Source organism: Sphaerodactylus townsendi, linkage group LG02 (genome assembly GCF_021028975.2).
Source record: "Sphaerodactylus townsendi isolate TG3544 linkage group LG02, MPM_Stown_v2.3, whole genome shotgun sequence".
NCBI lineage: Eukaryota > Metazoa > Chordata > Lepidosauria > Squamata > Sphaerodactylidae > Sphaerodactylus > Sphaerodactylus townsendi.
In genome coordinates this window covers 169,868,929-169,884,666 of record NC_059426.1, presented here as the reverse complement: position 1 = coordinate 169,884,666, position 15,738 = coordinate 169,868,929, and the positions used below count along the sequence as shown (strand labels likewise).

General features: G+C 47.5%; 1 protein-coding gene across 1 annotated transcript; it reads left to right on the top strand.

The window, feature by feature from the left end:
* Positions 1-764: 764 nt before the first annotated feature.
* RHOJ (ras homolog family member J) lies at positions 765-14,437 on the top strand. Its single transcript, XM_048484656.1, has 5 exons — positions 765-824; positions 6,506-6,664; positions 9,325-9,489; positions 10,994-11,089; positions 12,862-14,437. Exons 1-5 carry the CDS (start codon positions 765-767, stop codon positions 13,006-13,008), a joined length of 627 nt encoding a protein of 208 aa, XP_048340613.1. The 3' UTR covers positions 13,009-14,437.
* Positions 14,438-15,738: the final 1,301 nt, after the last annotated feature.

The following is a 15,738-nucleotide window of genomic DNA, read 5'->3' as shown; positions in this document are numbered from 1 at the left end:
AACCCAAACACTCACAACGGGGAAGATCTGTGCGGCAGCTTTGGGGCTTAAAGACAAGGGATGCCCCCGCTGAGGTTCCTTTCCTGACTCTGTTCAGCTGCCTCAGATCTCCAACTGTCCAGACACCACCGGCCGGCTGTCTGCAAAGTTCGGCTTTGCTTCTGCAGAATAACAAAGGATCAGCTGTGTGGACTGGAGGTTGTCTTCATTTGGGGAACGGGGAGAGAGCAGCCCTCTCCGTGGAAGGGGACTGTCACATAAGCATGGGAAAGTCAGCAGCTATCCCTCAGCAGACATAACAGCTCTTCCTTTAATGCCGACCCAACCACATACACCCGTGCACCCGACCTCGCCACGTATATCCATGTATCCTCCCAGCCTCTCTATGCTTAAATGTCAGACTTTCTCTAGGAATATCTCTAACTCGGCAGGGATAGGTTTTGTGGAATCCTGTAAAGAACCAAGGGAAATCATGGTGCAATATTATTAAAACGTTGCTACAGAAACCACGGGACTGGTTGGGAGGGCCCAGCGCGGGGCTGGCTCGACACAGGGGCTCGACGTTATCGTGGCTAGTCAGATCTGAGCCAAGTGCCTCGTCTTAGTGTAGCTTGGGCTTAGGTGGTTGTGGCCAGGAAGAGGGAGTGGGTTATTTTGCTGGAGCAAGAGCATTGCAGGAACCAGGTTATGATTTGCTAAGAACAGTGGCGTATCTGCCAGGGGAACGTGGGGGTCAATTGACTCCAGGCGCCACCCCTTGGATCATGTGGGGGCGCCCCTTGGCCCCTCTGCTCCTTCAGCTTGTGGAGCTTCAGACAGCTAAGGTAAGTGTTGCACGGGGGGGGGGGGGTGCCTAGGGAAGGTTTGGGCCCAGGCACCATTTCCCCCCTGGTACACCTCTGGCTAAGAATGAGGGAAACTCCACTTTGACCTCTACAGTCAACCTCTGAATCCCAGTGCCAGGTGGCAGCATCAGGGGAAGGCCTCTATGCCATGTTGCTGGACCTCCAGAGAAACTGGGTGGCTGTTGTGTGAGACAGAATGCTGGACTAGGTGGGCCACTGGTTGCCGATCTCCAGGTGGTGGCTGAACGCCTTCTGAGATTACAACTGATCTCCAGGCAACCGAGATCTGTTCACATGGAGAAATGGCTGCTTTGGAAGGTGGGTTGTATGGCCACATATCTTGCTGAAGTCCCTTCCCACTCTAAATCCCACCCTTCTCAGGCTCCACCCCCAAAATCTCCAGGTCCTTCCCAGCCTGGAGCTGGCAACCTTATACTGGTCAGGTTTAGCAGTGTATCATCATCATCATAGGAAATGACAGCTGCCTGACCTTCAGCCAGTGTTGGCCTTCATACTCACCAGGTTGTTCCCTAGAACCTAGAATGCACTGGCGTAATGCCCATTGGGCAAGGTGGGCAGCTGCCCAGGGCGCATCCTCACCTGAGTGGAGGCATCAAAATGCTGGAGTCTGCTTTTAGGTACATTTTAGTGGTTTTCCATTTTGGCCTGCAGGTGCCGCAGGTAGTTTTAGGCTAGCAGCACCAACGTTCAGCCATTATCATTAGGAGACTGTCCCATGCTACCCCCCCAGGTTTGAGAGTGAGGTTTGGCTTCTAGGGAGTCCAAAGTTATGGACTCCCCAAAGGGGTGCCCCCCATCCCCATTGTTTTCCAATGAGGAGCCTAATAGGAGATGGGGCTACAGTTTTGAGGGTCCATAACTTTGGCCCCCCCTGAACCAAACTGCACCAAACTTAGGGGGGTACCATTAGGCAGTGATCCTGATTCAAGAGACCCTAGAAAGGTTTTGAGACTGTGCCTTCAGAAATGTGCCCCCCACAGTATTCTGCAACCCTCCCATTGACAGCAATGCAGAAAACTCAATGCAGAACAAAAGATTCTTGGGCAAATTTCTTCCTGGGGATGTTCCTGCAAAGGGGTGCATTTTTTGGATGTATACGGCACCAAAATTTCAGGGAGTATCATCTAGAGATGATCACGACCCCCAAGTTTGATTTCTGTGCTTGGTGCAGTTTGGTTCAGGGGCCAAAGGTTATGGACCCTCAAAGGAATTGTAGCCCCATCTCCCATTAGCTCCCATTGGAAACAATGGGGGATGGGGCACCCCCTTTGGGAGTCCATAACTTTGGACTCCTTGAACCAAACCTCACCAAACTTGGGGAGTAGCAGAAGGACAGTCTCCTGATGATGTGCTGAAATTCTGGTGCTGATATGTCTAAAAAAAAAATGTCATCCCCTGCAGGACACCAATGTCCTGTCCTGCAAAAAATAATTTTGAGAATTCGTGGTGGGTGGCAGCCGTGGGCCGCCCGGGGCATCCAACTCAGGTTTTGCCCAGGGCTACAGTTTGCCCAGGGCTGCCTCGTTATGCCCCTGCTAGAATGTCACTATATATATATATGCCCTTTTGTAACTGATAGATGGAAATGTGATCAATATGTTCATAGTTCAAGTGGCATCCAAGATTTCCTGGTATGGCACCCAATGTTTTTGTTGTTGTTCAGCTGTTGAGTGGCAGCTGTGAAAAAGGCAAACTCTATGCTGGGGATAATTAGGAAAGGAGTTGATAATATACTGCAAGGATTGTCATGCCCTTATATAAAGCCGTGGTGCGACCGCACTTGGAGTCCTGTGTTCAGTTCTGGTCGCCACATCTCAAAAAGGATATCGAAGAGATAGAAAAAGTGCAGAGAAGGGCAACAAGGATGATTGAGGGACTGGAGCACCTTCCCTATGAGGAGAGGCTGCAGCGTTTGGGACTCTTTAGCTTGGAGAGGAGACATCTGAGGGGGGATATGATTGAAGTCTATAAAATTATGCATGGGGTAGAAAATGTTGACAGAGAGACATTTTTCTCTCTTTCTCACAATACTAGAACCAGGGGGCATTCATTGAAAATGCTGGGGGGAAGAATTAGGACTAATCAAAGGAAACACTTCTTCACGCAACGTGTGATTGGTGTTTGGAATATGCTGCCATAGGAGGTGGTGATGATGGCCACTAACCTGGATAGCTTTTAAAAGGGCTTGGACAGATTTATGGAGGAGAAGTCGATCTATGGCTCCCAATCTTGATCTCCCTTGATCTGAGATTGCAAATGCCTTAGCAGACCAGGTGCTCAGGAGCAGCAGCAGCAGAAGGCCATTGCTTTCACATCCTGCACGTGAGCTCCCAAAGGCACCTGGTGGGCCACTGCGAGTAGCAGAATGCTGGACTAGATGGACTCTGGTCTGATCCAGCTGGCATGTTCTTATGTTCTTATGTTCTTATGAGTGGTCCATTGTTGGTTGACTGTCCCAGGCTATGACGGTTACTCTCCAGCCCTTTCACATACACTTAAATAACGCTCATTCAGTCCACTTTCAGCGAACTGGTCGTTTGGAAGTAGATTTTGCCATTTCACACAATAAAATCCACTTGCAAAGTGCATCGAAAGGGGATCAATCGTGCACAATATATTCGGCGTGTGTGAAAGCACCGTACGCTTTCCCCTGAAAAAGGATTTGATCGATTCATGGAGGAGGGTGGTCTATTAATGGCTATTAGCTGTTAAAAGGGGACCTCCGCGTTGAAAAGAAGCATGCCTTCCAATACAGAAAAAGCCGTGGTCAGCGCACTGCCTTTATTGCCTGCCATTAAACCTCTCAGAAGAGTCATGACTGCCTGTTTTGGGAAGGAGGAGATTGTGCTGAGATGGAGGTACTGTGTCACAAGGGCGGAGAATCAGAGGGGGTGATGGCTAGAGTAATGGATGAGATGTATGTTCAGTTCCCCACTTGGTGTCAGGAGGGCCTTACTTTACTTTCTGTTTCCCACTGGCTCTATAAGAACATAAGAACATAAGAACGAGCCTGCTGGATCAGACCAGAGTCCATCTAGTCCAGCTCTCTGCTACTCGCAGTGGCCCACCAGGTGCCTTTGGGAGCTCACATGCAGGAGGTGAACGCAATGGCCTTCTGCTGCTGCTGCTGCTGCTCCCAAGCACCTGGACTGTTAAGGCATTTGCAATCTCAGATCAAAGAGGATCAAGATTGGTAGCCATAGATCGACTTCTCCTCCATCAATCTGTCCAAGCCCCTTTTAAAGCTATCCAGGTTAGTGGCCATCACCACCTCCTGTGGCAGCATATTCCAAACACCAATCACCCGTTGCGTGAAGAAGTGTTTCCTTTGATTAGTCCTAATTCTTCCCCCCAGCATTTTCAATGGATGCCCCCCTGGTTCTAGTATTGTGAGAAAGAGAGAAAAAATTTATCTCTGTCCACATTTTCTACCCCCTGCATAATTTTATAGACTTCAATCATATCCTCCCTCAGACGTCTCCTCTATGCTCCTCTATGCTTTGTAACCAATAGTGATTTAGGGGGCACCGAAGCTATCGCTTCACACGGCCTTGAGAAAGTATCAGCTTTTACATTCCTGTCCTCTGTTCAGTGTTACTCCGCTTTGATATCTAGGGATAGAGGGAAAAGGGGGGGAGCGTTTGGGCATAGAAAGGTGTTCTTTGAAGACAGTTTTCAGAACCGGCTTCCTTTTGACTATGCCGTTGTCTGTCAATAAAGGCTTCTGATTGAAATCATTGAGTCCAATATTGGTTGCAGATCTGGGGCTTGACACTTGGCCATGAATCCCAATGACTGGTTTTACTCGGTCTCTCTCGATCTCTCCTACCTCACAGGGCTATTGTGAAGGGATGGGGGGACCATGTATGCCGTTCTGTGCACTATTAGGGCCCCTTCTGCACCAATCCCCTTAAACGTATCTAAAACGTTTTCAACCCCCCCCCCCCTTTACAACGATGTATGTCCGCACTCTTCCCACTCAAAATGATTCCTGGTTGCAATTACATGATCCTCCCCCCACCTCCTTTTTAAAAAAAAAATCTGTGTTGATGTAACCCCCATGCCCAGAATGGGTTGGCCCAGAATGGGTTGACCCAGTAAGGGGGTGGAGACTCGGAGCAGCAGAGAGGCTGCAAGAGCTCTTTTGCAGAAGAAGCAAGGCTACCAGACTCGGACCTTGATTTCTATAAGCCCTTAACACCTTGTTAAGGTAATTTGCAATATTGTTGGGAACTACTGGGAAGGTAGTTGTTGTTTTGCTGTGTTGTAAATGTTGGAGTTTATTGTTTCAGGGTTTTCTTTTGTGGTTGTAATGGGTGAGAGTTCTCCTGGAGACCTTTATCATGTTGCAACCTGTTCATCAAGCCCTTGGAGTCTTCAGGAGCCAGCCCACTTGCAAAGAAGATTTGGACTTGGCAATATCAGTAGACTGTAAATAGAAGGACTTGAAATGCAACCTGAACAGGACCTTGAATTGTAACGTTAAATGTTGATGTTTTAAAAGTGTTAATTGTAAAGAAAAGTAAACCATTTTGTTGTTTAAAAATTGTTGTTGCAACTCATTCCAAGTACTGCCCCACAGAACCCACAAGCTGAGGTTACATTGAATCAATGCTTCAATGCTTCACAGCTTGAGGTTGCACTTTATAAACTCTATACTCCTTGAATACTTGATGCTTCGAAGATCCCCCCTCGGGGGAAAAAAACACATAGCGAAATGCTGCAAAAGAACAGGTGAGGGGGAACGGTGTCAGCTCAGAAAACAGCACTGAGAAAACAGCTGGATGGGATAGGCGAAATAATAAACTCACAGAATCTACTGCAAAGATTCTTTTCACGGGCACTTCCAGTTGTGCAGATATTTGCAATTAATACAACTGGACCAAGAGATCCCAAACTCTATGTTTGCCCAATTTACAAGAAGCCAAGAAGAACCGATTTGACCTACATGACTGCAATCTATCTGAGGACAACTGTGTCTCCAGATCATTGGATACTGAGAGGAGTGGCCCTCCTGTGTGACGTCAAATAAATACTGAACTTTAGATTACTATAACACCCTTTAAAATATGAGATATTGATCAAAACTATGTTTGACTTGTTTTCTTTTTGTAGTTAGCTGTTCTCCCTCTTGAATTGCAATATTGTTATTCTCTAATAATTCTGCAATGTGTATTAATGCTTTGATAATCTGTCTTTTGTCAGGTCTATTAAATCTTTCTGTTTAAATGCAAAAAAGAAAAGAAAAAAGAAAACAGCACAGAGGATAAAGTTCAGGGAAGCAGAGGAGTGTGGGAAACCCAGTCGATAGATCACATAGCCACAATCCAGCCAGAGAATCGCATTAAAATGGGATTAATTTAAAACATTTTGAGGCTGGAAATAAAACGTTTGGGGATAAAAAAACACAATGCGGAACTCCATGGAGGAAACGTTTTATTTCCTGCCTCAAAACGTTTTAAAAGGTTTGTGCAGAAAGGGCCAGAGACAGGGCAAGATAAAAAATGAAGCCAAGAGATGGTAATCAGGTGTTGCAACAGTTTACAGAAGACCAAAGACTGGGGGTGAATTTGTTCTGAAACGTGTCCTCTTGGGACGTGAAACGTATCCTGTAGCGGTTCTTGCAGTGATAATGGCAGCATGGGAATGGGTGGAGGGGGGAAACACATGCAAGGTGTCACCGTACACGTTCTTCTGTTCTTTTCTCCCTTTGCAACGTTCCCGATTTTCTTTTTACAGTAACTGTGACGGTCGGAGGCAAACAACACTTGCTTGGGCTTTACGACACAGCTGGGCAGGTAACATATTTTCAATTGGTCCGTATTAAATCTTTGCTTGGTTTCCACCCTGCATGCCACTGTTTTTCCTCTGCATTCAAAATGAAATCCCTTGTCCCTTTTTCCGCAGCTTCACGTACTCATGTGTGTTTTCACAAGGATACATACCTCTGGCGTATTCGAGCGTCGCAGGTATCCATGGGGCTGCCTCAGAGAGCTATGCTGGCTTTATAGTCTGCATTTCCACACAGATGCTGACATTTTTAACAGTGCCCTGAGCATCCCTTTTCAGACCAGGAAAGTTTAGGATTTGAGACAAGTTGGGCAAAGGAGTTCCAGCCTTCTCCAAATATCTGCTGCCATCTTGTGGTTATCCTAAGACTTCTATTTGGCAATAAAGAAGGAAAGAGAAAAGGGAATTACATCTGATCAGAGGAGCCCTGCCTCACAAAACTCATGCTGGAATATATTTTTTTCAAGTTTTAAGGTGCCCCTGGACTCCAGAATTGGCTAAGTGTGGTGTAGTGGTTAACAGCAGGTAGATTCTAATCTGGAGAACCAGGTGTGTTTCCGCACTACTACCTTCCTGCTGGGTGACCTTGGGCTAGTCACAGTTCTCTCAGAACTCTCTCAGCCCCACCTGCCTCACAAGGTGTCTGTTGTGGGGAAACAAAGGGAAATGAGTTTGTAAGCCACCTTGAGTCTTCTTATAGGACAGAAGGGTGGGAATAAATCCAAACTCCTCCTACTCCTCCTACTCCTCCTACTCCTCCTCCTCCTCCTCCTCCTCCTCTTCTTCTTCTTCTTCTTCTTCGCATACGAACCTTGTGGTTTGGACCCTGTGAATGAGTTCCATGCATGCTCCACTGTGAAGAGCCCTTCTGTTTGCTCCAGCTCTTTCATCTGTGCAAGATCAAAGGTTTTCAAAAGATTGAGTGGTGGTCTCCCCAAGGCTGGGGAGAAGGATTGGAACCCGAAACCTAGTCCTACAAGCTAGCCACGCCCCCACTCTGGTATTCACTGGTATGCATCAAATTATGATCAACATTATTTATATCTATCTTTCTCCCCAACCAAGACTCAAAGTGGCTAACACCATTCCCGTCTGCTCTGTTTATTGTCATAACAACCACCCTGTCAGGTAAATCACCTAAACTGGGCTCTACAGGCTAATGGTTACTCTACTACAGACATCAGAAGAGCTGCAAGACCAAGAACAAGTCACATGAACAAAAATAAAGAGCCGTTTAAAGTGTTCTTACCATACATCAAGGGAACCACTGACCGCATAGGAAAACTGTTGAAGAAGCATAACCTACAAACAATTTACAGACCCACCAAGAAAATTCAACAAATGCTACGTTCAGCAAAGGATAAGAGGGATCATCTAGCTACTGCAGGAGTCTACCACATACCATGTAGCTGTGGACAAGTCTACAAAGGAACCACCATACACAGCGCTCAGACATGAATCAAAGAACACGAAAGGCACTGCAGACTATTTCAGCCAGAAAAATCAGCAATAGCAGAACACATAATAAACCAACCTGGACACAAAATATTATTTGAAAACACAGAAATTCTGGACCACTCTGACAACCACTATGTCAGATTACACAGAGAAGCCATTGAAATTCACAAGCACATGGACAATTTCAACAGGAAGGAAGAAACCATGAAAATGAACAGAATTTGGCTGCCAGTGTTGAAAAACTCTAGAATCAAGACAGTGACTAATCAGCTCCACACAAACACAGGACAACTATAGACAATAGCAACCAAAGGGAACAAAGACCAGGATACTTCTATTCAGATGCATTCACCTATTGACCTTGCTATCTTCATTGTTACTCACATGCTACAGACTTCTTTGTGACTCACATGCCAGGCTACTCTATTCAGATGGCCTCACCTTTTGACCTCACAGTATATATACTCCACTTGCTTTCCATTCCTGAAGATGCCAGCCACAGATGTAGGCGAAACGTCAGGAGAGAATGCTGCTAGAACATGGCCATACAGCCCGGAAACCAGACAGCACCCCAGTGAAATATTTGCGATTTTAAAAAATGGTTGTGTAGGTGAACCTTAGGAATCAATCCCCCCTCTTCACATTTTGGAGAAAATTGATGACTTCACTTTTTTTTGTAATAAATCATTATTGAATTTCCACCAATATATCAGAATACATCCCAAATCCATTCTAAAACACCATGCAACCTATGTATCACTCATAAAACTATTATACACAATTTGCACAACCATAAAAAACAAAACCAATACACATCTGGTTCACTTCCTACTAGCCTCATATTTTCATCATATGTCATTTCTAACAATCCTTAGTCCGGATTCTTACAGTTTTCTAAATTAGTTTACAAACTATCCTTAACAACTGTATTTTAAATTACTATATTACATTGATTTAGATGTGCATGTATTCCAACAAACAGTTCTTCACCGTCACGTTGTAAAAATGTTAACAAATGCATGGAAGATTTTCTTTGCTTAGTGTAATTCACAAGGCGGTTCCAATCTTTAAGAAAATTTTCCAAATGTTTATATTTTAACAATGTTGATAATTTGCCTCGTGCGGCATATTCCAGTAGTTTGACTTCAGTTGTCTCCCCGTTTCACTGCTGTCGAAATGCCTAATTTGTATTCTTTCTCTTACTTGGCAGGAGGACTACAATCAGCTACGACCTCTCTCCTACCTCAACACGGACGTGTTCTTGATCTGTTTCTCTGTCGTGAACCCCGCCTCGTACCACAACGTCCAGGAAGAATGGGTGCCGGAACTGAAAGTCTGCATGCCCCACGTGCCTTATGTCTTGATAGGAACGCAGGTGAATGGTAGAAAAGAGACTGTAGAGAGAAGCCACTGAGGGTCACAGGAGTGTGTAGAATGCGAGTCACTTGCCTGCCTTTAACAATAGGGGCTTGGCTCCTATTCAAGCCCAGTAGGTGATCTCTTGCTCTCACATTTCCATTTGCACAACAGTAGTGCCCTTCAACAGGCCCTTGTGTGGATGGAAGCTTTAGAGGGAAAAAACAGTAGGTAAAACAGCACTTGTGGTCTGCCTCGCAGTAAATGTACATTCTTTTTGAGTCAGATTCTTGGTAGTGTACATGTTTCCCCCCTTCTGATCGCACCATGTTGCAGAACAGAGAAGCCGTGCAGCTTCGAAAACCTCCAGAAGTGTGACTTTTCCTCAGCTTGCTTCAGCTTTGCTTACCCCTCCCACTTTCCCCCACCTTCACCTTTTCCTCCACCCACCTGATAGCAATTTCCACTGCTCTTTGGGCCAGCAGAGAGCGCCAGAGTGTGTGTGTGGGTTGGTTTGTTTGTTTGTGTGTTTGTTTTATGTGTATTTGTGTGTGTGTGTGTTTGTGTGTGTTTGTGTGTGTTTGTGTGTGTGTTTGTTTGTTTGTGTATTTGTTTGTGTATTTGTTTGTGTGTGTGTGTTTGTGTTGTGTGTGTTTGTGTGTGTTTGTGTGTGTGTGTGTGTGTGTGTGTGTGTGTGTGTGTGTGTGTGTGTGTGTGTGTGTTTGTTTGTTTGTGTGTTCGTTTGTTCGGTCGGTCGGTCGGTCTTTCTTTCTGTAAAATTTATGGCCAAAAACAAACCAAAACGAAAATGGCGGCAGGCAACACAGGCAGTAACCGGCTTGACTGGAGATGCCTCGCCAAGGGAGAATTCCCAGTTTAAACAAACAACCGCGGGGAAACCCCGCAGCAAGAAAAAGAGCCGCAGGATAAAGCCCTGCATGCATAATAGGCCACAGTCAAAAAGATACACTCTGATAGACTCCAGGCGATGACCCCGAAGTATCCCCGGAAAACAGGTCAGGTACAAGGTGAGTCTTCAAGCTGTCACAAGATAGGTGCTCCATCTGGAAAAAGCCGAAGGCTGTAAACAATGCTGCTCCAACAGCCTCCAAAGGCAAAAATAAACAACCTCAAGCAGATCTTAAGCAGGACGTGTCCGCCAAAACTCCCCTGTGAGAGACTGCTATACGGGGAAAACAGGAAGGAGTATAACTTCAGGGTGACTGCTTCTGCCCCCAGGAAGAGGAGGAGGTGCTCCACAGCAGAAACCATCTAGAACGCACTTACATTATTGATTCATTGATTGTGCCAACTTGCACAGAACCCATTCATAGGAACTCGAAGTCAGTGTATACAAGGTAGTGCAAATATAAGGAACTGTGGGATTATTCCTGAGGGGAAAATAACATCAGAACAAACAAACTGAGGGGGGGTTAGAACTACAGGGATAAGTTTGAAATGAACCCCAACGTTTCTCTCTCGGAAACCGTGGCCGGAGATTTGTACGTCTGTTAACTTTTTAGATCGATCTGCGAGATGATCCCAAAACCTTGACCCGGTTGCTCTACATGAAGGAGAAACCCCTGACTTATGAACATGGCATCAAACTCGCCAAAGAGGTAGGGTCGTTTTCTCGGAATGTGAGGACGTTTCAGATCGCTTAACACTTTTGGCAATTCAAGGGACTCAAATTCATAAAAACATGGAAATAAAAATGTGCTTGTGACTAGGGACCACACCGCCCTCATCCTCAGAAGCCATCCACCACCACCCCCAAACTCCCCATGGAATTTGGGGCAGGGGTGCAGTTGAATGCTGACCAGCAGAGCTTGTCTTGCCCCCAAACTCCATGTGAAGCTCAGGAGCTGGGCACAGTTGGTCAGGAGGGTGTTCCTGCAGTGCGCCCCCCCTCCTGACCTTGGGGAGTGGTGCCTGGGGCTCTAGCCCCCCTTTCCCCCTGGAGGGATCCCTAGCGTCTCTAACTCTATGGTACCCTGTTTTCCCGAATATAAGACATCCCCAGAAAATAAGACATAGTAAAGGTTTTGCCGAAGTGCGAAATATAAGGCATCCCCCAAAAGTAAGACGTAGCAAAGTTTTTGTTTGGAAGCATGCCCGATGAACAGAACACAGAAAAATAAGACATCCCCTGAAAATAAGACATAGCGCATCTTTGGGAGCAAAAATTAATATAAGACACTGTCTTATTTTCGGGGAAACACGGTATTATTGTTGGAATGTGATTAAAATGGATCAGTCCAGTCCTGTGTGCAGAGGTGTAGCTCCAAGGGGAGCGTGATGCACTGGGCGCACGCCCCTGTGGGGGTGTGGCAGGGGCGTGGTGGGGTCATTCTGGGGGCAGGATGGGGGCAGAGCATGCACCGGTGCGCCAGGCGCTTTCCCCCCCTTGCTACGCCTCTGCCTACGCGTGAGTGCAGTAAAGAGGAGCTCTTCCAAACAAATATATGCAAAAAGGAAAACTTACACTTATTACAAGTAACTTTGAATCACAAGCTTTGTTCCAGGTGAAAAGGAGATAGAAACCTTATACTAAAGAGATAACTGTCCCTATCACAAGTGGGCCTTCTAACGCGCCATCACGTATGTGCAAGTGAGATACGCTTCTGTGGGAAAGCCCCAGCAAGAGCAGGTGGGCATTACACATGCTCAGTGCAGAGAAGAAGAAAGAAAATGGCTGCAAGGGGGAAGAAGGGGGAAGTTGGTGGGCGGAGCCTAGACATGGAGAGCAAACAATAGAACAGCTTTAGAGATACATAGCGCCCCCCATTGTCCAGGTATGCAAAAGTCACATATTCCAACCAGTGGTGGGATCCAAAAATTTTAGTAACAGGTTCCCATGGTGGTGGGATTCAAACTGTGGCCTAGCGCCAATGGGGCTGGGCGGGGCACGATGGGGGCGTGGTCGGGCACGACGGGGGCGGGGCATTCCTGGGCGGGGCTGTGGCAAGGACGCAGCCGCTGCGCCAGTCCTTGGGCGGGAAACGAATGCACGCAGGCACAGGCTGCCACTCACGCCAGTGCACCTCCTGCTAGACTGCTTCAAGTTCTGCGCGCTACTGCTGAGGAGCGGAGGAGGGGCGTAACTAAGGCAAAAATCATGTGGCAAAATCACCAATTAGTAACCCCCTCTCGGCACACACAAATAATTAGTAACCTACTCTCGGGAACCTGTGAGAACCTGCTGGATCCCACCTCTGATTCCAACACATATACCCAGCCAAAACCCCGCCCTCCCCAGGCTCCACCTCCAAAATCTCCAAGAATTCCCCAACCCAAAGCGAGCAACCCTATATTGAGAACAAAAAAAAACATAGGAATATTGTACAACGCTCAGCCCCGTTCATGCCCGCTTTTCTCCTTCTCTTTCAAGATTGGGGCCCAGTGCTACTTGGAGTGTTCGGCTTTGACGCAGAAGGGCCTGAAGGCCGTCTTCGATGAAGCGATCCTCACCATCTTCAACCCCAAGAAAAAGAAGCCGCGTTGTGCCGAATGCTGCAGTCCCTGCGCAGTCCTATGACGCCGCCTGGGAATCAAAACCCCGCCACGATCGCATCCGACCAAACCATTCCCAGGGCCAAGAGGAACATGACCAGAAATTGGCCGCTCGTCTTGGAGGCCTCTCCCAGTCTGCGATTCCTCAGTCCTGCAACCTCTTGAGTCTGCTCACATCTATTTGCTTTTCTAACCACTGCCGAGCTGTATTTACAAGGCGGCCAGGTCGGGCTAACCTGGTCGTTTTCCCTGTGCAAGTCAGTCGATGGAGGAAATGCTTCTGTTTCTGTTGCCAAGACGCGCCTGAGGCAGCATGCAATGGAAGAAAAATAATCCAAAGATCCTGTGACATAACCAAGCGAAACTGGGTTCCGTATTTGTGGCCTTTGGGGGAAAAAGGAATCTATCCGCACCAGCTAAAGCATGCAATAAGTACTGAATGTGAATGCGACTAATTTTCTTTTTTACAGTGGAGCTGACAGTGTTAAAATTCAGGTGAAATGTAGGGGAATTGTTTGAATTCAGATGATCTCCATTTCCCACTGATTTGTTTAACGGAGAATCGAATAGCCTGTCCGACAAATTGCCTTCCTTTTGAACAGTCGCCGTAATCCCGGCAGAAGCCGTATTCAAATTGATGCTGAGACTGGTGGGATCTTCGCCTCACTGAGCCAAATGCCAAATAACCCGGTTCTGTAAAATTATCTGGAACGCAGGATGGGTTCCAGGTTTTGGGGAGGGGGGTTTGGGCAGAAAGGACCCCTCTGCTCTCTACCAGCCCCTTCTTCTTGCCGAACCACCTGTGCATCTCCATGCGGCTGTGTGTCCTTTCTCTGCCCGTTCAAAAGCTCTCCAATCACCTATGGCCGTGGTGGCGAGCCTATGGCACTCCAGATGTTCATGGACTACAATTCCCTACATGCTAAGGGGCGGGGACTTAGCATGGCTCCCAACCCTAAAGTGAGGCTGCCCCGTGCTAACTCCCCCGAAACGGACTTTTTGAGAATCTGGGATTCTTTGGTTTGAATGCAGGTTGCCGCTGCTCTCAAGCGAACGGCTGCTTGGGCAGCGCTTTACTCAGCTGTGCTTCCCATTTTTTTACAGTCCCCGCCTCTCTGCTGCTTAGCCACGCAGGGGCACGGGGACATCAGCATGGCTGTAGAGGTCCATGCCTGCCTGCCCGCGTAGCTAAGCAGCAGAGGGAGGTGAGCAGCAAAAAAAGAGAGAGAGCCTCCGTGCAAAGGCGGGATGGCAACCCGCATTGCTTCCACAGGATCCATTCGCTGCCTGCACGGAGGCAGGCAAGCACAAAAACAGGAGAGCAGATTACCTTAGAATATAAGAACATAAGAACTAGCCTGCTGGATCAGACCAGAGTCCATCTAGTCCAGCACTCTGCTACTCGTAATGGCCCACCAGGTGCCTTTGGGAGCTCACGTGCAGGATGTGAAAGCAACGGCCTTCTGCTGCTGCTCCCGATCACCTGGTCTGTTAAGGCATTTGCAATCTCAGATCAAGGAGGATCAAGATTGGTAGCCATAAATCGACTTCTCCTCCATCAATCTGTCCAAGCCCCTTTTAAAGCTATCCAGGTTAGTGGCCATCACCACTTCCTGTGGCAGCATATTCCAAACACCAATCACACGTTGTGTGAAGAAGTGTTTCCTTTTATTAGTCCTAATTCTTCCCCCCAGCATTTTCAATGGATGCCCCCTGGTTCTAGTATTGTGAGAGCTTATCCCAACTTCAACCCTCTCTGCCTGTGCTGTGCGGAAGGGGCCCCCTGAGGGGTCTGTTCTGGAAACCCCCGAGTTCCCTTCGTTTAAAAGTAAAGCTGACAGAAAACTTTTCAAGCTGCTCTTCCAACTTCAAAAAGCAGTTTGAGAACTGAGCACCGAAGCTTTCCGGGGGGGGGGGGGGGCACGAGCACCGGAACCCCAAAACATCAGCAAACAACGGAGGTTTTAAAAGTTGTTCTGCTTCATTACCTGTCTCCTATTCTCCTTTTTAAAAAAAATCAAGGTGTTGATCAAGCGAGTCATCGGCCCCTTCCGCACGTGCGGAATAATGCCCTTTCAAGCCACGTCCACAATTGTCTGCAAGTGGATTTGGCTCTTCCGCACAGCTTCAAAGTGCATTGAAAGTGGATTGAAAGTGCATTATTCTGCAGGTGCGGAAGGGGTCGTCCTAACCACAGAAAGGACTTTGGCAACCTAAGCTCTGGTAGGTCTCCGGGTTTGTCACTCCTTTGCCATGAATTCACTGGTTAGCCTTAGGGAAGTCAGCGACAATGTTTTAGCGAAGGCGCACAATCCTCCTCACCCATGACCGTGGGATGAAATGCGTCCTTCGCCCCGTCGAGGCCAACCAGATAATGAGGCAAGACATGCAAAAGGAGCAGCAGTGGTGTAGGAGGTTAAGAGCTCATGGATCTAATATGGAGGAACCGGGTTTGATTCCCAGCTCTGCCGCCTGAGCTGTGGAGGCTTATCTGGGGAATTCAGATTAGCCTGGACACTCCCACACACACCAGCTGGGTGACCTTGGGCTAGTCACAGCTTCTCGGAGCTCTCTCAACCCCACCCATCTCACAGGGTGTTTGTTGTGAGGGGGGAAGGGCAAGGAGATTGTCAGCCCCTTTGAGTCTCCTGCAGGAGAGAAAGGGGGGACATAAATCCAAACTTTTCTTCTTCTAAAAACGATCCTCAGTCACGAACGGAAACAGCTGCGTTTCATGCCAGTTCTCAGCCTGAAG

Bases quoted from the DNA above. Each gene is read 5' to 3' on its own strand.
- RHOJ (XM_048484656.1), top strand. From the start codon at position 765: ATGTGGGGGCGCCCCTTGGCCCCTCTGCTCCTTCAGCTTGTGGAGCTT. The intron at 825-6,505 runs GTAAGTGTTGCA...TGATAATGGCAG, and splicing joins TGGAGCTTCAGACAGCTAAG to CATGGGAATGGGTGGAGGGG. The intron at 11,090-12,861 runs GTAGGGTCGTTT...TTCTCTTTCAAG, and splicing joins GCATCAAACTCGCCAAAGAG to ATTGGGGCCCAGTGCTACTT.